The 22,205-nt window shown below is 43.3% G+C and overlaps 1 protein-coding gene across 7 annotated transcripts; it reads right to left on the bottom strand.

Annotated features, from left to right (window-relative positions):
* Window positions 1–2,925: 2,925 nt before the first annotated feature.
* PARVG (parvin gamma) lies at window positions 2,926–21,727 on the bottom strand. Of its 7 annotated transcripts, none has more exons than XM_083615980.1 (14): window positions 21,566–21,725; window positions 21,216–21,262; window positions 18,729–18,822; window positions 18,185–18,249; window positions 15,899–16,001; window positions 14,303–14,443; window positions 13,283–13,398; window positions 10,865–10,920; window positions 10,161–10,183; window positions 9,007–9,068; window positions 8,838–8,906; window positions 7,109–7,210; window positions 5,092–5,164; window positions 2,926–4,480 (listed from the first exon to the last, which is right to left on the bottom strand). In XM_083615980.1, the coding sequence occupies exons 3-14, from the start codon at window positions 18,802–18,804 to the stop codon at window positions 4,401–4,403; spliced, it is 966 nt and encodes a 321-aa protein (XP_083472106.1). In that variant the 5' UTR covers window positions 18,805–18,822; window positions 21,216–21,262; window positions 21,566–21,725; the 3' UTR covers window positions 2,926–4,400. The 7 variants fall into 7 exon arrangements, with proteins under 7 accessions (XP_083472106.1, XP_083472107.1, XP_083472104.1 ...); XM_083615981.1 differs by having other exon boundaries at window positions 21,216–21,259; XM_083615978.1 differs by having other exon boundaries at window positions 18,729–18,853; window positions 21,566–21,724.
* Between the last annotated feature and the right edge of the window lie 478 nt (window positions 21,728–22,205).

The following is a 22,205-nucleotide window of genomic DNA, read 5'->3' as shown; positions in this document are numbered from 1 at the left end:
AGTTACGGTAATACTGTGCTGATCTGTACAAAGAAAGAAAACCACCTCCCTCCCCACCCCAAGTCTGACAAATGATGCAACAGGGATAACTCTCTCTCTTTCTCTCTCTCTCTCAGGAGTTAGCATCCCTTCCAAATCTACCCCCCAGTTTCCAGCTCTGCCACCTGTCAAGAAGGGCTGGGGCAGAGTTCCCGCCATCAAAGGTCCCAGGGGCAGTTACACAGGCAGAAGCTCCCAGCCAGGGTCCAATCCATACATAACCTTGTTAGACCCAGTCTCTCTGCAAAGCTGCTAAATATTCTTCCAAAAGCTGGTGCTGGAATCCTCCGTCTGCTTCGGCAGACAACACTGAATCTTGGTGTTTCACTCTCACTTCAAAGCCCCCCTAGGCAGCGCTGCTGTTGCGCCGGGAGCCTGTCTCCACATGCAGGGGAAACACGTCCCCGGTAGCATCACTATGGTGCCTTATGTCACAACCAGCCCCTCCTTTGTCCCGCTGCCTGAGTAAGCGGGAGCTGCAGGCTTGGTGTGCAAGTTGCCCGGGCGCAAAGGCGGGCGCAGTGGCGTAGCGTGGGTTGTCAGCACCCGGGGCAAGGCAAGTAATTTGTGCCCCCTAACCCGTGGATTTGCGCCCCCTAACCCTAACCCCCAGATGTTGCGCCCGGTGCGGCCGCCCCCCCCTGCAACCCCACGCTACGCCACTGGGCGGGCGCACGAGAAAGCTGCCGGAAAGCCCGCGCGCAACCCGGGAGCAGAAGACGCCGGTGCGGAGCATCTCTTCCATGCCAAGCCGCTGGATCCCACGGCTCTATCTGGCCGCCGGGAAGAAGCAGGTGAAGAAGGGGGCGTGGAGGCAGCTGCCCCCCCCCCGCTCGGCTCCTCCCCCCCTCCTGCTGCCGGGCAAGGGCGCCCGAGGTGCAATGGCCCCCGCCCCGCCCACCACCACCTCCCTCCCCGCCTCTTCTCCCCTCGGCCGCCCTCCGTCCTGGGCGCCTCTTCCTCGCCGCCCCCCCCCCGCAGCCAAGGCAGCCCCTCCCAGACCCCACCCAGGGCCGGATTTACCTATATGCTAAACAAGCTATAGCTTGGGGGCCTAGTCTCTTGGGCCCCCCAAAAAAATGTAAAGGGGGGAAAAAGATGTACATTTCCAAAATATAAGACAAAAAAACAAATAAAATAAAATCTTCATACAGCAACAGTGTTTTGTGTTGTGTAGGCTCCCTTGATGTAATTAGGTCCATAAATTACCATATAGTATATATTCAACACAAAAAAACAGCGGCACTTTGTTGTTGACAAGGGACAGCTGGACATAGAAAGGGCCTCATTACCTTCAGTAGCTTAGGGACTCATCAAACCTAAATCCAGCCCTGAGCATGACTAAACCACTTCTGGCGCAACGAGACCCCGTAACGGAAACCAGAGCGCATGGAAACACCATTTACTTCCTGCCACAGCTGTGGGTGGTGGGAGCTTAGGGATGTAGGTGGTGCTGTGGGTTAAACCACAGAGCCTAGGACTTGCTGATCAGAAGGTTGGTGGTTTGAATCCCCGCGATGGGGTGAGCTCCCGTTGCTCGGTCCCTGCTCCTGCCAAGCTAGCAGTTTGAAAGCACACCAGCGCAAGTAGATAAATAGGTACCACTCCGGCGGGAAGGTAAACGGCGTTTCCGTGCGCTGCTCTGGTTCGCCAGAAGCAGCTTAGTCATGCTGGCCTCATGACCCGGAAGCTGTACGCCGGCTCTCTTGGCCAGTAAAGCGAGATGAGCGCCGCAACCCCAGAGTCGGTCACAACTGGACCTAATGGTCAAGGGGTCCCTTTACCTTTACAGCGGTACCTATTTATCTACAATGGTACCTCGGGTTACAGACACTTCAGGTTACAGACTCCGCTAACCCAGAAATAGTGCTTCAGGTTAAGAACTTTGCTTCAGGAGGAGAACAGAAATCGTGCAGCAGCTGTGCAGCAGCAGCAGGAGGCCCCATTAGCTAAAGTGGTGATTCAGGTTAAGAACAGTTTCAGGTTAAGAACGGACCTCTGGAACGAATTAAGGACGTAACCAGAGGTACCACTGTACTTGCACTGGTGTGCTTTCGAACTGCTAGGTTGGCAGGAGCTGGGACAAAACAACAGGAGCTCACCCCGTCGCAGGGACCTTCTGATTGGCAAGCCTCCGACCTTCTGATTGCTTAAAATGCACCACAAAAACATTGAGAAACATTCAGTTCTACATTTGTTCTATTTGTTAATTCTTTTTATTTTCATTCACTGAAAAGGCAGTTACTGCACAAATTACCTTTCATGTCACTACTGCATTATCTGGGATACCAGAAGTCTTTATTAGCCATTATGCTAAGTAAGCCACAGCTGGGCCTTCAGTGAGTTTGTGGTTGGTGAGCATCTCTGGCTGTCTCTGCACAGCGCCCACTTATCCTTCAGGCATTACTAAAAATAATTTAGTTTTTCTTATGAATATAAGCAAAGCCAATAAATTAAGACAATTCTTTAGCTGATCTCTTGACCCTAGGATAATGTGCGACAAGAAATTATGCAGAATGGCAATCACACAATGGGAATCAATGTAATCAAGTGTAGGTCCAAGAAGTGTGGCTCAGAATCAGGACCCATTAATTCAGGTTTTGCAAAATGCCTAGAGGTCTTGAGTGGGATACTAATTCACCTCTCAAGAAGTCCCTTTCTGGTAAGATCATTTGTGAGGTTGGAAGAGATTAAGAATTTATATTTAGTACTCTTCCAGATGTTAGTGTAGTACAACTCCCATCAGCCCTGTCCATTGGTCATGGCAAGTGGGGCCAAAGGGAGCCAGAATCCAACAACATCTGGAGGGCCACAGATTTACCACCCCTGCCATAAAGAGTACTAAATAAATATATTTAAAAAGTTAAATAAAACATAATACGGTTATTTAATTTCTGCTTTTTATAGTTTTGTATTTGTAAAACAAGCAGTTCAAAACCTGCAGTGTGATCTTCATATCTTGATTCACAATACCTATGGAGAAACATGACAGGCAAAAACAAAAGCACTGAAACTATTCACCATTTTTCATAAACATTTTTGGTTGTACTGAAAAGCTCCCCTTTGAATAATTTTCTTCTCTGAAATCCTCTGCATGCACCAGAAACTTTTTATTGATATACATGCAGACATCTTGGGAGAAATTATGGGGAAATAATTACATTTGGAGGAAAAGCTCTGGCCAGGAGATTGCACGTCATCTAGGAACTCTATAGCTATACAAAGCTGAATCTTATTAAGGACATCAAAATCGGTGAGGCTATAATACTGGCATCAACAAAAACGCACATATTACTGAACAGTGAATACAGGCATTTACTGGTAATTCTGAAGATTTTAAAATGTGCACAGGGGAATGTGCATAACTAAATGTCAAAGACTACAAAGTGCATTGGGGCATATGGGGATGTTAGGGGAGGGGTAGTTCCTCTGTGGGGTAGATATGTCGTGCTCCTTCTGCAGTTGTTTGTCCACCTTTGGTCCCCACCATGCACTCCTATAAGCTGTCAACATATGACAGTGGCCACACCTCAGGAACAGCTTCGACTGGCCGGCTAAACCGGGTGAGGGTAGCCAATGGATTTCAAACCTCCGGTGAGCTAGGGACTGGAGACAGGCTCCAGCAGATTGAGCAGGTGAGACCAATAGAGGGTCCAATGGTGAAGAAGGTGGTTTCTGCACGTGCTGTAGAGGGAAGTGAGGTGCAGGTGGGGCTTGTCAACCTGGAAGGTAGCCCTTCTAGGAGAAGGAAAACTCTGATTCTAAACCTTTGCTGCCTTGCAGGATATCTTCATAGGAAGAAAAGACCAAAGAGTAAACCCTATACAAATCCAGAGTAGCATCCCTAAGACTGTTGGATGGTGTCTTGTATGTCCCCTCCCAGCAACTCCTGCAGCCAAGCTGGTGCCAAACATATTGCTCTGCTTTCCTTTGAACCACATCAGGGTGGTCTTGTCATCTGGGCAGCCCAGGACCTCCAGACACATGGCCCAGGCTTGTGCCTCAGGAAGGCGACTTTGGAGCTGCAAACACAACGGTTTGACTTCACTCCCAGAGGCACACTCCATTGTCTCTCAAGACAGACAGATGCCAACAAGAATACAAACTGCGTTCAGTAGATGTTCAAATGCCATGCTGATTTCTTTCAAGTCTTACCTGCCATTTCCTGCTGACCCTTGTAAAACCTTAAGAATTACCAGTAAATGTCAGCATCCACCAAGTTTAGGTTACTGAAACATATTCTCATCTACGCATACAATATGTATCAGTTGTATGTAGATTCAAAGCATCAAACAATTATTGGCACTGAAAATTAAACTATTCACTAGCAAATATGGCATAGGCTTTTTGATTTCTGTACTTCATGCCTCTTTGGTCTTGTATTTGGAAAACAGGCAGTACAGGACTAGCAACGTGGTCTTCATATCTCGGTTCACAAGATCTGTGAAAACATAAGGCAGACAAAAGTAGAATGGGTAAATTATACATCCCTGAGCTAAAGAGCCCATATAACACATTGAATCTGCATTCCCTAGAATGGAATGGGGGAACCAAGGCAGCTACCACAAACCCAAAGCTCAGGAACAGAGGTGACGGTTGGGATTTCGTCTGAATCGGAGGATGGGCGTCCAGCCAATCACCATTATGCGTGTCTTCCCAGTTCTCCCTCCTGCGTGATGTCCGGAATAATCATCTGTCTCCCCGACAGAACTCCGTGACCCACGTCTTCCGACAGTAGGCACACGTTAGCAGAGTAAACAAATCATCAACAGAAGCCAGGCCCGAGGTGGGGGCACTAAAGCTGCTTTATTATTGACAGTTCAGAACAAAAGGAACATGTCTCTTCTCCTTCATGCTCTCATAGAGAAGGGAACAAAAGCAATACCAAAACGGAACTGTGAAAGTCAAAACATCCGTTCTCGTGCTCCAACAGCTAGTGCTGGAATGTATACAGACACGTGATGATTAACAGTTCCACACATCTGAGAAGTGCCCCTAAGGTGATATGGAAACATGAAGTGAAAACGCACCCCTTCTTGTACAATGACTAACCTTCAGGGTTGATAGGTACATCCAGAAGGCCTCCGTCCATTAGCAAGTCTACTGCAAGGCTTGCATTGTGTACCTGAGAAGGGTCAACAAAAGAAAAGGTGGTGTCAATTCTGGAAAAATTATTGCCAATGGAAAACAACAACATATTACCGTATTTTTCTGTGTATTGGACGCCCCCATGTATAGGATGCCCTGACTTGGTGAAATTTGGGGGGAGAGGATTGCCCAGAGGCTAACAGCCCCACACGTCTAACAGGCCACCTATCAGCTGTTCCCTCGCCGGCAATCACTGAGCTTTTGGGGGGGGGACAGAGTTGAGCTTTTTTGGGGGGGAGTGGAGAAGCTTTTTTTCAATTACTTTTAGCACTTTTCACCTTTCCCGCAGAGCCTCTGTACAGTATTCTGCTTGCCTCCTCCCACTCTGCCCGCCCTACAGTGGGGAGGGAGGCTGTAGGCAGTCTGTTTTTGCCGTGTGGTGTCTTTGCGCGGCTCCATTTGTGCAGGGGGGGGTGCAACGTTACACAGGAGGAGTGCAGCAATTGAAGTAATATCCCCCCTCTGCGCCTTTAACATCAGCGACACATCGCACCTTGCGCTCCTCCTGTGTAACATTGCGCCGCCCGTGCACAAATGGAGCCGCGCATAGACGCTGCACAGAAAAAGCAGATCACACACGCAGCCTCCCCCAGGCAGCCTCTGCCTATAGGGTGGGCAGAGTGGGAGGAGGCAAGCAGACTGAGAATGCCCCACGAGAAAGGCACAGAGGGGAGAGATATCTTCGATCACTGTGGCCAACATGGCAAAGTCAGGTGAATGCCAAAATGCACACCACCCCAAGAGGGCTATGTGACGGACAGCTGAGCCAGACCAGAGTCTGGTGACGCAGTGCCTCAGAATTCCACCAGAGGGCTGGAGCCTCTCTCTGATTGGCTACCTAGACAGACAGACAAAGGTGGGCGGAGCCAGCACTTTGGGAGAGAGAATAAAAGGAGCCGTTTCAGAGAGAGGATTCTGATGGGGAGATGGTTTAAGAGAGAAGAGGGAGAGAAAGAGAGTTGGTCCTGGTCTGCGTGTGTAACATCCACCCTGGGCAAATATCTACAGCTAGAGAAAGGAGTCTCTGAGCTTAGATAGGAAGACGGTGTTGAGTGTCTTAGGAGAGCATTCAGACAGGAGTTAACCAGAGGGCTGAGTTGGAGCCAGGAGAGGGAGAAGCTGTGAGGATACTGTCTCCTTGGGTCTCCTTCCCGTCAGGAGGGGAGAGATCTTCCAGAAAGAGAAGACTCCCAAACCAGGAAAAAAGGGGTGCGTGGGGATCCCCTGGGGCTGTTATACTGCCAGAGGTATCTCAGGAGTATGACTGATCAAAGGTTGGGAAACGGATAGAAAGTACCACCTCCTTGTTTAAGAACCAAAGTATTAAGCTGTAACACCTGCACAACAACTAAGTTAAGGAACTGAAGTGAAAGAAGTGGAAGTAAACTTTTGTCTAGAAACCTGTAACATCTGAGGAGTAAAAACTGAATTAAAGCAGCTGACATTTAAAAGAAGCTGTGCATTTATTACCTTGTTTAGAAGCCTGTATCATCCACTAGATTAAGTATAATTATTAATAAGTTAACTGTTTCCTGAAAGAACATTATCTCCTGACACATCCTTTGTTTTATTAACTTCGTTCTTTAAAACTAATATGTCTTATTTTTTCAACTTCTGCCTGAGTCTCCAAGGATCTAAGTTTACCACCACACAAAAACCAGGAAAATAAACTGTGGAGGTTACATGTAGTATATAAGTTGGTGGGTTCTGCCGCAGTTGGTAGCCAGAGAGGTGGGATCCACTTCACTTTGGTGACACAACGGTGGGATCTGCTATAGGCCGGTTTATTCCCTTTGCATGGGACACCTAAGAAGCTTGGAAATAATGTGGGGAAATTATCTGTGTGTCCCACCTATTATAGTTTATAGTTGGGCCTCCAAATGCCCTGTACCCACAATTGGGTGCATAAAGAATAACTTACCATTTCTGCAGGGGAACTTGGTTTCAGGAAGAAATCTCCCAGATTCACGAAATAGCCCTGAAGCTGCCCAATTAGCAAGAGTAAAATAACCCCATCTGCAAACTGGGGGGAAATGAACAGAGGCATTACATTAAAGATTATTAAAATGATTGCAGGGTCAGTTTTGTAATCCACAAGACCTCCATGACTTAAAGAACTTTCCTGCCGGACAAAAGCTTCTTCATATTTGCCCCCCAAAGCTTACCAAAGCTTCTGTCTGCAGCAGCCAAAAACAGTCACGCAAAAACTTATTGAAGTGCTACAATGCTATATGTTATATATCACCCACATCTGTATGTTGCAGTCTGAATCCAAATTTCAGCACTTTAGGTCCAGTTCATAGGTTATTAGTGTGACAGGTAAGTCATTTATCTCTGACTAGATTCCAGTGCCATTTGAATGAAAGAATCATGTCAACTATATAGATCAAGTTTTAAAGTTGCTTATTATTTTGACAAAAGACAAAATCCAGATAAGGATTTCTCTTAGTGCTGATCTTATGCCAAGAATTAAAAATTCTTTGTATGTGCGATATATGAAAAACTTTTGCATCACTTCACTTTCCAGGATACTAATGTGTGTTAGCAGAGAACAGAAAGCTGGACTTGCATCTGGCAAGAAGAGATTCAAGTCCCACTTTGGCTGCAGATGCTGGGCCACTGCACATGTTAGACCAAAGTGAACCTGGGCTTGCCACCAGATGTACATTTGGTGGGAAGCTGTAGCAAATCCCGAGTCCAATGAATATGAATGCATGATACACATGCTTCCGAACACATGTATATCTAATTAATCCATTTAATTTCTATGCATGCAATAAAAAAAACTTAGATGTGCACCAATGTGGTGTAGTGGTTAGACTAGGACCAGGGAGGTGCGGGTTCAAATCCCCATTCAGCCACAAAGCTCACTCAGTGACCCTTTCAGTCACTATCTTGGAACTTAACTACTTCACTGGCTCATGGAAATGATAAAATAGGAGAAGGAAACTATGTGCATAGCCAGAGCTCCCCGATAGAAGGAAGAAATAATAATGGCATACATAAATTTTAAAAATGGGATTCCTGCAAGCATCTGAGATATTGAAATGAAGAATGAAATCAAGGAAGCCCTCACTTAGTGTGCTTGCTCTCTATAAATTGTCTTTTTAACCACGTGGGGCAGGTGCTTAAACTTGATTTCCCATCATTTGAAGTAGTCCTTGTTGGGAATTCCATTCCACCCTTTGCTGCAGATATGTGGGATTGTTATGTCACATGTAGAATAAATGTGTAGTTTAGTACAGTATCCACGCCTCGAGCCTGATCTGTTGTGTGTTTACTCTGCTGAGTAATGTGTGCTCTTGCATGCACAGCAGCTTGAGTTGCAGACACATGTCGGAGGAGTGTTACTGATGGGTCTCCGCAGCGGCAAGGCTGAGAAGGGAGACGCTTCGGCTGGAGCCAAGCCAGCTGGCTTTTCATCCCCGGTTCTGACAGTCCTGCCCAGGAAGGATGCAGCTACATAGTGTACATGTGCTCCACACTGACTTATTATGTGGCCTTCATCAAGTTGCAGCCCCAACCTGTGTTTCCCCATCTGTAAAGGGAAATGCTTAGTGATAGACCTCCAAGGGTTGATATGAGGGCAAACACCATAAAGCAGTTCATAAATTAAATGCAACATAGGATCACGAGCAGGATATTTTTACCTGAGAGTCAATGTCTTTCACACTTAGTCCTAACTTCCCAACATGTCTGTTGACAAACTTCAAAAATACCTAAAGGAACAGAGAATGGCATCAAATCACCGTTTCTTGGTTATATATCCCATTATAAATTGTCTGGGGGGAGGAAAAAACCTGAGGGTGTTTGTTTTACCTCTTTCACTGCATCCACTTTCTCTGGAGCATATGCCATTAATTCATCAAAGATTTCAGCTTCTAGAGTAAAGTACCAAATTGATTATTTTCAATATATTTCACCACATGAGAGTTTTTCTGTATTATGTTTTGCAATGCAGGTCATAATGACCCATATCTTAGCCCAATAACAAAGGAGGATGGAGGTGGAGTGCTCTGCATATGGCTTCTTTGTGGGCTTGTGGGTATATGCGCCATCCCATCCTCTCTATTGCCTTTTCCTCCCAACGCTGTCATTCTGTACTACAGAAATGTGGATTGCAATCCTATACCCATTTCTCTGGGAGAAAGCTGCTTTGATCTCAATGAGATTGACTTTTAACTACTTAGGACTGCACCCTTAGACTGGAAATTCCTTGGGACAGGAACCTGTCTTCCTGTATATTCAATAAAGCATCAAATCTATGAGGGGGGCTCCCTAGATGTTGCTGAACTCCCATCATCCCCCCCTGACTATGGCCATGGTGGCTGGGACTGGCGGGAGTTGAAAGTCCAATCAATCCATATGTATTACAGTCAAAGTCAAAGACAACAGAAAAAACGATAATAACACATATAACTACATCAGCACCCGGGGCAGAAGCAGTAGACAAAATCGGAAATGTCATATATACTTCTTAACATTCTTAACATTAAAAGGAATACTCCATCAGCTAAAGTCTGAGATCCAGAGTCTAAAATCAGTATTCATTCGTGGCTTTGTCAGCAAGAAGGTATTTCCCATGAGCAGCTAGGTAGTTAGTTTCCTTAATAAAGGTTGAATTAGTTCTTTTCAGCTATCATAGTATAGCAGGCAGTATAAGAGTACGTGCGCAATTTATTCAATCTCATCTGAATGACATGGGCACAGCTACAATTATAACGTTATAAGTCTCAACAGCCCCAGGTGACTTTCCAGCTCATACCTAACCTCAGAAGAATTATTTTCTGCTGCTATGTGTAGAAATTTAGTAAAACAATGGTAGTTCTTCATATTTAAGAAAGAGCATCAGGAGATTGTCGTTGATGATGAAGACATGAGGCTTTTTGCAGAGAACAATAACTACCACAGAGCTTTTCAAAACAGATCATGGTGGAGACACACTGGAATAAGTCCTTAGTTCTGTAACTTACGTGAAGAACTTTCGTCAGGTTCCCTAAATACCCAACAAAAGGAAAGATGAGTTAGAAAACAAGCAAATAGGCATCTGAAGTAGTTGGTGGTTGCAGCCCACAATATCTCAGGTTGAATAGTTAATCACTGGGGTGCGACAAGCCTCATGGGGCAGAAGCCGACGCATATTTACTTGGACATAAAATTGCACAGCACTCCAACCTCGGTTATTTTGTGGCAACAGATTCACATGCCTGCCTTTCTAGAATTTGTCACTATGAAATAAGAGACTGAAATATAAAATGTAGCTGTTACCTGAGCCTCTGGCTCAAAAGTCAATAAAGGTTTATCTTATAAGCGTAGTTTCTAATATTAGAAATTGTCTAACATAACAGATTATAAAAGATATTGGTAAGAACAAAGCCATAGAAGGCAAATGGCATTTCTGATGTTTGAAGCCAAGGCGGAAAGAGGCAAGATGTTGCCTGGTGTCATGATCAGGAGCCGAGGAGCCAACAAATAAGGGATGAATTGGCACTCATTTCCAAAACCACCTAAATAAAGAACTCCATGGGATTTACAAAAACCAGTACCAAACACAATACATTTTCTACTCTTTGTTAACTTTTATTTGCACAATAAAACTGACACGTAAGTAGAGACAAATGTAATTTCCATCTTTGTACTTCTCAATTCAGAGTTCAAGGCAAATTTTGTCTTTTACCTGTTCCCGGTGATGTACTCAACCGCATCTTCTGTCTTAAATCCGTTCGCTGTATACTATGAAATAGAAAAAAAGGATGCAAAAAGAAGGTATCAACTACTAACTGCAAAAAAAGAATGAAAGGGGAACAATATACCTCAGGCATGTGCTGTGCAAGATTTCTTTATTGTGAAATCTTGGGCATTTCTACACAGAAGGAAGACTGATCAGGTTACTCCCAGGTAACCAGGTATAGGATTGCATCTTAATGATAGCAAAATCTTAGGCAATATCTACACATTCTGGGGTCAAACAGAGCATCCTCAACAAAAACACAATCCCAACCTTGTGTTTTCTGCCAAAAGGAGAAATGCCATAAGCTTTCCCTCGGCAGCTCTCCCCCTGCCACCCCCCATCCCTAGCCATGGGTTCTGAGATGCTTTTGCCTTGAGGGTTTGCAAGGCAGAAAGGCAAAATGAGTGCTTTGATAAATAAATAAGTAAAATTAATAAAGTGGGAGCCGTGGATGCAGATCTTGCTCCTGGCACTGCAACCACAAACATGCCCCTTGGAATGGCATCAGCAAACATGGAATGGAGAATCCTGGTTTTGCTTCTGCTCATATAGCTCTGCCCAATACTCTCCCTGCTCTGCATACTTTGGCACTGCAACTTCACACGTTTTCTGCCAATAGAATTCCTATAGGATATATGGTTTGTTTGAGTATTTATACAAGTTAGTGCTTAATTGCTTTTTAATGGTTTGAAAAAAATGTTTCTAACTGTTTCTCTTTTATCTGTAAGCCACTTTGAGTCCCTGTCTGGGGAAAAGGTTGGATTAAGTAAGAAAGTAGTAAATAGTCCTCATTCACACATAGGAAATCACAGCCAATTTGCTCCTCCCCATTCATTCTGCTGCAGTACTGCACTGAGCTAAGTTATGGTTTGGTTTAGCATGTAATCTAGACAAAGCAACAGCTGTAAACCACAGGACAAAGTTTGTCTGGAGACAGCGAAACCCTGAGCTTGGGCTTGGACAACACATTAAGCCAAACTAGCAGAAGAAAGGCCAGGAAGAAGCAAAGGAGCCACAATCTCTTCTCTGGGAGCCTGTACGTTTGCTCAGAGCCATGGTTTAGCTTAGCATTACACATGAGCTTATTAACAGTGTGATAAAATGATGAATTAGTGCAAATTTTGATGTCAATTACTTATTGCATATTATCTCAGTATATTTACTATATATGCAGTGAACATTTGATATCTCAACATCAATTATTTGATTTCAGAATTAGTTATTTGACAGTGAACATTTGACAGTATTTGATAGTCAGCATGCAATGTCTAATTTAATGTAATTGCTGGTATGCAATGGTATTTAACATTTAACAGATATGGCATTATATGTAATTTAGTATGTGGTGCTGCTTCAGAGTGGACAGCTTATAATATTCACATCTAATAATAAAATGTCAAGAGAATCATAAGATTATCCATTTCTTTTTGTTAGTTGCTTTTCATTATACAATTATACAAATAATTCTAAAGCAGATACTATATCAATAAAACACAACCAAGTCATACAACCAGTAAACAATAGAGCACAGTTAAAAGGGGAGAGCACAAACACAGTCAAACAACTATTTATAAAGTGCAGCATCACAGACATAGCCCAAAGTCTGGGTGAATAAATAGGGCTTCGGCTGGCTTATAAGACTTAGCACCAACTAACTGCAAAGTCCAACGTAATTGAATTTTGTTATAAAAATTCACGTTAAGGATTTGAGGATTTGAATTTGACATTTTGTTTTCAACATTTGAATTTGACATTTTGCATCCATGTTTTTAATATTCCTAATATTAATCAGAGTTCTAGAAACAGCCCTGAGAGGATATTTGTTTGCAATCCACCTTGTCCTAGGGTCCATGACACTTCTGATGGAGCTGAGATGGAAGACACAGGGTCTCCCAGGCACTGCCCACTGCCGTGCAGCCTGTCACGTGGGCTGCTGATTCTGTAATAATAATAATTTATAATAATTTATTCTTTATACCCAGCCCATCTGGCTGGGTTTCCCCAGCCACTCTACAGCTAGGCAAGGGAGAAATAGAAGTGTGGACCTACCAAACCAATCCTGGTCTCACGCCTTCTTCACCAAATCGTGGTGGTACCACTCTTAACACTATGCTGCAGAATGGTGACATGGTTGCCACAGTGCAATCAAAAGCACTGTCTCCAAATCCCCCCCCCATCCCTACCCCACAGCACCTCTCTGAGGTCAGTGTGTGGATGAAAACTGGGGCGATGCTTGGCTCCTGTGCCTGCTCCCACAACCATCGCAAGCAGTTTCTCTAACTGCAGCATGCTTGCCTCAGGGTGCAAAGACAATCTTAACAAGCTCAGCAGAGAGCAGAAAGAAAGCAAACATTGTTCAGTTACCTCTACGTTTATTACATCCACCTTAACGTTCGGAGGTATAGCGAGCTCTGGTTGAAAGTGGCCAGCGATGGCCACCAGAAGATGCAACGTGGACAGCAAGTCCTTCCTGAAGATGGCTAAAATAAGAGCACGAGGCAAACGGATGAAGTGTAAACAAATTAATATTTGGAAATACCATATAAATAAACCGTATCGGGAAATGGTTTAAATGCTAGCAGATTTCGGTACAATGGTACTCTTTCTAAAGCTGCGGGGGTATGTAGCTCCTGGCGGCGCCAGGGTGGGGTGGGGGGCTCTTCTTCGACTGGAAGAAGTGAGGAGGGGGCTTTATGGCCCAGTGGGCCAAGCTGTCCTAAACAAATGCATGCTTAGGCTGGCCCTGAGTCTCTGTTCCTCAGAATCCCTCACCAATGGAACCCTTGTTGTTTTGTTAGCAAAATGGTCATCCTTATGACAGAAGTGTGTGTCTGGAGGACACTTGGGGCAGTATAAAATGCATGCCTTATCAGCAAGGGCCAGGCCACGGAGAGGCAGAGATGGAAAGTCGCTTTCCACCTACACTTCATCTTGTCTCCAAGTGCAGCACTAACTTTCCTCCACAGGAATTAATGCTCACCACTCATTTATCTGGGAGGAAATATCTGCTGCAAGGCTAAACTTGCACTTAGCACCTGGGGACTCCAGCAATTAAGAATCAATGCTGTTTTTATCTGTATAGTCCAGACCTGGGTTTGTTTTTTGGGAAGACTGGGGTGCTGGTGACTGGCTTTTTTAAAAAAAATATTACTTTTATGCTGACATATTCTTGTGGGTGGGTGCCTTTGTGTTTCTCCTGCAAATGTTATAAGAAACCTAGCCATGAGTTTGTCAGGAGCTACAACTTTTGTTTGGGGTACTTGGTTCTTTTACTTCCAGTCTAGAGGATCTTCTTCCTTTACAGCACTAGATTCCCAAGATAAGAAAAAGGAAGGAGATACATTATTATTCAGTATCCGATTTGTGTTTTGCATTTGTACATACAGTCTACACTCCATTTCAGTTTGCTTTCTTCTAGCTGTAAACACTGGTTCACAGATTTTAGAATAATTTCAAGTTTAAGCCTTTGTTTCTTCTCTGTCAATGCAATTTCCTCTACTTCCAGACTGAGGGATCCAAGTTGCTCTAGGAGTTGAAAAGAAGACAAGAAACAAAGATGCAGAATATAGTCTGACTTCCGGTTCAGCAATTTATTGCAGGGTATTCTAATTCCTCCAGGAAGCCCTGGTACAAAAGTGTCTTATTTTAATTCACACACAACACCAACCTCCAGCATTCTGTACTGAATCTTAAGTGGTGTGAGCCTCTTCCAGAGCCATTTTGTGCCTGAAAAGCTGTAGAAACACCTAACAGCTAATAGGTGTAGTTACAGATAGGTAGCCGTGTTGGTCTGCCATAGTCAAAACAAAAAATTTTTTTTCCTGCCAGTAGCACCTTAAAGACCAACTAAGTTAGTTCTTGGTATGAGCTTTCGTGTGCATGCACATTCGTGTGTATCTGAAGAAGTGTGCATGCACACGAAAGCTCATACCAAGAACTAACTTAGTTGGTCTTTAAGGTGCTACTGGCAGGAAGCTAATAGGTGTGTGTCCTTCATTCACTTAGGCTTAGGGCATTCAGGGCAACCATTGAAATGAAAGTGAAAGGTCATTGACAAAAGATCCCTTTGTGTATCTTATAGAACACTCAGGGGTCTGGACTGTAAATACTGTATTGTTAGATTTCTATGATTCCACATTTATCCAAATACCTATTTTTATATGCATTTTTGCCAGATCTACACAATTTTTCAAGCAATTTATCCAACAATGCATTTTGCAAGTTATTTTCACTAATATATGCATGCACAGTTTTGTGTACTGCAAAATTTGAAGCAGTTTGAATGTTGAAGGATAGCTGTTCTTTGGTTCAAGAAGTGCAAATTGGCCACATTTCTCCCCTACCCTAACTCTAAACACACACAAAGAAAAGTTAACAGCAAATAAAGGACTTGTGGCAGGAACCACGAAGCTGTAAGAATTATCAGTCACTGAAGGCTAGCAGTGCTTATGTTTTATCCTTTTCAACGGTTAGTCTTTGTCTCTGCTTTTCCCCTTCTGCATAAAATCCTGCCGTTGGCAAGGCCTTCCTCTTTTTCTTCATTCTATATTCTTCAAAATTATTTTCTTTTGCTGCTCCCTTCCTGTCAGGCTCCCACAATATCTGCTCATGACGGTCACACAAGAACAACATGCTACCATTATGTGTGCATGCATGCTATTTCTGCACAGGATGATCTTGATTCTGTGTTCAAGTGTTTCAATGATACACTAAGTTGTGGCAGGAACAAATTGCAAGAAAGCCAATACATAGAAAATTGTAAGAAAGCCAATACATAGAAAACTAAATTTTCAGAGAGAGTGTGGGAGGAGAAACATGCCATTCAGGCTTCAGAATATTTCAGTTATCTGGTTGATCTGCATGTAAGCTAAGAAAAAGAACTGGTAATAAATATTAATTATAGGAGGTCACTCTGTAATGAGATTTATTCCACAATACAGGTATTTCCAAATGCCCACATTTAAAACAAAAATGGCTTACCTATGAGATGATGAAGTATTAATCCATCATACATGTCTTGCTCAAGGCTTTTCACCACAATGTGTTCCTGCTTCAGAGTCATGTTAATCCAATCCATAAAGAACTGTGGGGGGAATGTTGTCTTGAATAACAGCATTTGGGTATTTTCTCACTTCTTTTTTTTTTAAAAAAAGAAGAAGATAGAAATCAGATTTACTTCAACAATCTGTGCCAAAGTATCCTAATTCTGTAATTGGTGGTTACTGTAATGTAAAAGTGAAATGGAAGAGCCCTAAATTTAGCACATATATGTGTGTTTTTAGTTAAATTTCATGCACTTGACAAGAGTGGCATGTTTTTGTACACTGCTTGGAAATTCTGAATATTAAGCAGCATATAAGTATCTGAAGTGCAGAAATAAAAGATATATTTTAACATTTTAATTCATTCCAGTATATATTTCTAACAAAAAAAAGTTTATAGAATCATAGAATTGTAGAGTTGGAAGGGACCACAAGAGTCATCTAGTCCACCAGCATCTTGCAGAGAGGAAGGCCTAGTCTAGTCCACACTTCGCCAGAAAACCAGTGGCAGAGGATGAAGCTCACATTATTGAATGCTCCTCTAAACAGTGCTCCTCTCTGCGCACTGAAAATGGACACATCAGTAAAAGGGCTAAGCTAGAATCTTCTTTAGTTCTGGAGGTGGAGATATTTTCTGTATGTGGGAGAGCTAAGCTACTGGCAGTCTGAAGTAGCAATAAGCAGTTTCCTCTCAGCTGGCTTTGACACCCAAGGGGGTGGGGGTGTCTCAAGCTCTTCTGCAGAATACTTTAATAATCCTCGAGTGTTTTCATGAAAGCTTAAAAAATGGTTGAAACAGCTCTGGGCTGCCAGTCCTCTCTTCCCAAGCGAAAGAAAGAAAGAAAGAAAGAAAGAAAGAAAGAAAGAAAGAGAAAGAAAGAAAGAAAGAACCCTTGTGTTTTTAAGAAAGCAAAGATGGTTACATGCAAGCATGAGGCTTGCTAGGGACAGGGGTGTCATTTCCTGTCAGAGAGTTTGGGATCTGTAGCGTCTTCTGCCTCCTAAAGCAAATTGTGAGGCAGAGAGAACTACAACTCCCAGGACCATCCCAAGACATTTCGGTCCCTGAGATGAACTACAAAATGATGCCCCCCTCCCCACCAGGGAAGAACATCTGCATCAGGAACAAGGGGGGGAATAAAGATCTACATTGGGATCTGTTGCCCCAGTGGATTCTGCTGCCTGAGACGGCTGCCTCACCTTGTCTCATGTGTGGGTCGGCCCTGACAGCTCCCATGGTTCCCAAACATCATTTTCTGCCCAGGAGCCCATAGTTTTCCTAGCAAGTGCTCCTTATCACCTGCACCCCACATTGGGGGGTGAGAGAAGGAGAGGGAGAGGGAGAGGGAGAGGGAGAGGGAGAGAGAGAGAGAGAGAGAGAGAGAGAGAGAGAGATGGGCTATTTCAGGCACGTCCAACAGGTAGATCGTGATGTACCAGTAGGTCAGTGGATGTCTGTGGTAGATCATTGGTAGATCACTGGCTCCCCCCCCAAAGAAGCTCAACAGCTTTGAACTTAACCCCACAAAATGGGATAGACCATTGCCAGTTTTTAACTCTGTGAGTAGATCGCAGTCTCTTGGTATTTCTATACTGCTCTCTCATAAAATATCAGAGTGGCATATGAAAGCTTTATGAAGCATTGAAAGTGGTACAGAACAATCAATAAAATGACCAGCTAAGGCTGTTTGTGAACATCTTTAACAACCCCATAGGTCTGTCTTGAAGAGATGTCTGAAAGTCAAGAGAGAGGATGCCTGCCGTGTCTCTGCTGGAAGAGGGTTTCACAGTATGGGAGTGGCAACATGAAATGCTCAACTTCAGATTAAGGCCTGATGGGTCACTTTAACACTGTTGTTAGTAGAGCCCATTCCCCTTCCAGAACTGAAATTCCCAGAGTGGTAAACAGTCAATCCTTCTTCCCAGGAAACTCTGGGAATTGTAGTTCTGTGAAGGAAATGGGGCTCTCCAGCAACTCTCAGCCCCCTTTGCAAACTTCTGTTCCCAGGCTTCCTTGGGGGGAGCCATGGCTGTTTAGAAGGTATAGGGCAGATGGAGCCCTACCGCTACCCCCAGCCCCCACGTGAGTTCAGTTAGGAAGAAGGACTAGCCCGCCCAACAAAATATTCCTCAAGTATACTGTTTGTCAACTTGGAATTTTATCTTTGAAAATGCGGTTGTTAAAAAACCGTAAGCTAACTAAAATAAGGAAAAAGTGCATTACTGTTTGTAGAGCTTCTAGTTTAGGGTCATTTCGAGAAGTTGGCTTTATGTATTTCCTCTTTTCTCCTAAAAGATATACAAACAAACAGCAGTTACAGTTATACAGTCTAACTCACCCAGGCCCTGAGAACAACCATCACCATTTCATCACCAAATTGCCAATTCAAGCAAAAAAGTCTAATAATTTGGACCCGTGAAGGAAGCCCAGCACAGCAGAAGGCAAATGGTCAACATCACAAATTCGAAATTATAATTAAGGGAATACAAAGTGACATCATCTTTTTTGAAGGGTGATAAAGGAGGAAAGGAAAGGAAATCATAAAAATGATGCCACATTTGTTTGACTTAATGCTGTGACAGAGAATCTTCTCAGTTAGGTTAATTTATCAAGTATATTTGCATTTCCTAAACTGGAAATGGCAAGTGGTGGTGGAGACACCAACCTATCCAACAACGGACTGGATTAAGTCTAGAAATAATATTGAATTAATGAATCTGTTTTGCACATTTGGTCACACTTTCTATGGCGCCTCTTAACAACATACCTTGCGCAATATCCTCCTCTTCTGAGAATGGATTGACTTGAAACTCTGGGAAAGCTTTGAGAAAGGTTGGCTCCATTGCTTTGGTTTCCTTCCCCTTGCAAACAAGAAGTCTGGCTTTACTTCCCCTAGAAACCATGGCAGAAAAATACAGGTGAGCAAGCTGTTCCCAGGGGAGAGCAATTCTAAAGCGGTGGCAATAATATCTATGTAACTGAAGCAAATGTGTTGATGGGATCTTATTTTGATGACATAAGACTCCAGACCCCAAGGTGTCTTTTGAAACATTTACCTCCAGTAAAATGGGGCTCTTCTGGGAACAACCTTTGACTATTCAGGGATTCAAATCGGGGGGGGGGGGGGGGGGCAGCACTGCAAAACTGATGAAAGGCTTTCACACCAGGCTCACGAAGCAAAACAAGCATAAATCCTGGGGAAAGCAAGGACTTTAAAAATGGACTTGACAATAAGAAAATAATTGAGAAGAACGAGGAAATTGACCATCTGGTATAAATTAAATCCTGAAATGCCTGGTGAAAGATAATATAAATAGGACAGGGAGATGTGGGAGGGGGAGACATGAAATCTACTTTTTTTTACAATAATGCTGTAACCCACACAATGACTTTCTCTTAACCTTTTGATATTAATACCAGCCACCTTTAGAAACCTCCAGTTCTGATTTAACTCAATATAAAAATGTGCATAAAAGGAAGTCCTAAGAAGAAATATAGAGGAGAATGAGCTCATGTCTAAACTCTGAATCCAGAGCTCAAGGCTCCCAATTCAGAGCTCGGTAAACACCATGATGCACACAGACACATGCATGTCTTACACGTCCCTTCAACTGCAGTTTTCAAGGCTCCCAGAGAAATCTAGGAAGCCTTCCTTCAACACTGCAGCTGGATGGGAAGGCGCTGGCATATCCGTAGCAGAGATGGATGGAGCTTTGGTTCCCCTTGGTTTCTCATTTTTAGAAACTTTAGTCTGGACATTTTCTCATCAGTTTGCAAACATCCTTTTTAAAAAAAAATGCAAATAAATTTCTCTAATATGTTCATATGCTATTTTTGCTAATGTATGCATTTAGGCACACTTTCCTCTAATGCACACCTCTGTACATATTTTTTTGGTTGGAGAGTGGCATCAAAAATTCAGAGAAGAATGGATTTCAATGGATAGTTCTGCTTTGGTTCATGCATTGTTTTGGGAAGTGCAAATTAGGTAGGTTTGCATTAACATGAGAACCAAACCAATCCCCGTCACCCGTGAAAACCTAAATAGGAATGTGCAGAGCAGTTACTGCCTTACAACCTTGGGAGGCACCACAGTAACTGGCTTTTTGCAGACTGCCCAGATGTGTGATCTGAGCACAGGAAGCTCAGTTTGAGATGTTTCCTCTGTAAGCTTCTAAGTATTTCACACTTCCCCTAACTTAAGTAGTGGGAAGTTACAGGGCAGCATTTTTACAAGGCCACTTTTTTTCTTTTTCTTTTTTAGATAAGTACTGAAGACTTACTGTGAACTTTGTAAGAACCACCATTTCTCTTCACCTGTTCAGCCCAGGCTGAACAGGTGAAGAGAAAGCAACCCTTGCTTCTCAGCAATCTTCTGTAGCCAGTTCTCAAAACTTTCTTCCCCCTCCCACATTTGGATACAGTGGTGCCTCTGGTTAAGAATTTAATTTGTTCCGGAGGTCTGTTCTTAACCTGAAACTGTTCTTAACCTGAAGCACCCGCTGCCACCGTGCGATTTCTGTTCTCATCCTGAAGCAAAGTTCTTAACCCGAGGTACTATTTCTGGGTTAGCGGAGTCTGTAACCTAAAGCGTCTGTAACCTGAAGTGTCTGTAACCCGAGGTACCACTGTACTTTACAAACTGTTCTTTTCAGCTGCGCTGGACCTGGCAGACAGGTGTGGCTTCAGGACATTTTTAAACTACCCTGCTGGTGGATCCTTAACAACTAGAGTAACAACTGGAGAGGTAGTGAAGTGCAGTGGGTAGATTTTGACTGGAGACACCTGCGTTCAAATCACCACTCGTTCTCTCTCAACCCAGCCTCACAGGGCTGTGAAGGTCAAGTGGGAGAACCACACATATGCTACTCTGAGCATTCAAATTGGGAAATAAATAAAGAGATTCCTATAGTTCAGCACCAACAAAAAGGCCATGCAAGAACCTAGACAGAGAGAGCCATCCCTTTGACACCAAACAAGAGCAGACACCATCCACAACATCACTTCTTGGGGGGGCGGGGGGTTGCAGAATATTTTCAGTCAGTCACATTTTATTTATAGCCAATGGCATTTGCAGAATATGACACTCTGAGCTGTACTTTCATTACTGGAATCAGAAAACCAATGAACTTTATGGCAAAGGCTCAGTTTTTACCCGTAGTTCTGTTATAATTTTCCCTAGTGTTCAATAGGAGTTTCTGAGTTAGTTCTTTATTAACTATAAACCCCAGATAAATAGATCAAAACCACTTACTTTTGCAGATTCCACTGAGGAATGTGGACTCACTCTTTTCTTTTCTGCTAAGGATAAAGCAAAGAGAGACAAAAGTCTCAGAAATTGTCCCAAAGAGGGAAAAATGCTCCATGGACATTTTAAGGGGGTGAAATATTAAAAACTCCTCCAGCATCCAAATCATAGCAACTTTTTCAGACATGATGCTTAAAAGAAGCAAATCAGCAGCCAGCAGAAAGCAACTTCCTTGTTTTGTTCTGTCCCCAAGACTGAAGCTCATAAATTTGCAGCAACATTCAACGGCAAGGAGGCTGCATTTATATGTACAGGAAGACAGAAAAATACTCAAGAAAATCTTTTTAAGTACCAACCTAAATTCCCAAGCAAGATCTTTGGAGAGCTGTATTGAGGCAGGCAATCTATTTTGACCCCATTGGATCAGTTTTGCTTTCAGAATGCTGCCTTTGTGTGTCGCGCAACCAGGGAGAGGAAGTGGGTGCACATCCTTCCTATAGGTGACATTTCAAAAACAAAACCACCGTTCCCATATCGTCCAACAGTCACTATTCACACCTACTGGTCTTGCTGGCATCCGTGTGTCTCAATCTCTGGAAATTGCTGTCTCTAGTTAGCTTTTGAGAACAATTGTGAAGCTGCTGCTTCTTTTTATAATAAGTGCTTATAAGTTCTAAGTACATATTCTGCAATAAGTGAAACACTTTCCGTAAATTCAACCAGAGCTAATGTGAGATTAAACAATGCTCTGCCTTTTTAAAAGAGTGCTGCTGTCATTTTGCCAACACATCCCATTTCAGAAGAAAGCAAAGGGCAGACTAGAATGGAATAAATTAATGCAACAAACAGAAAACAACAGTGAGCCGTCAACAATGTGTTGTTGCAGCAGGTGGAGGCAGGAGATGCATAGACAAAAATGTATCATTTTCAGCTATGGGAATATTGGTGGATACACATTCCTACCATTCAGAAACGTTATAATTGCTTCCAATGGCC

Source organism: Podarcis filfolensis, assembly GCF_964270895.1.
Source record: "Podarcis filfolensis genome assembly, chromosome: 5".
NCBI classification, from domain to species: Eukaryota; Metazoa; Chordata; class Lepidosauria; order Squamata; family Lacertidae; genus Podarcis; species Podarcis filfolensis.
This window is presented reverse-complemented; position numbering and strand designations above follow the sequence as displayed.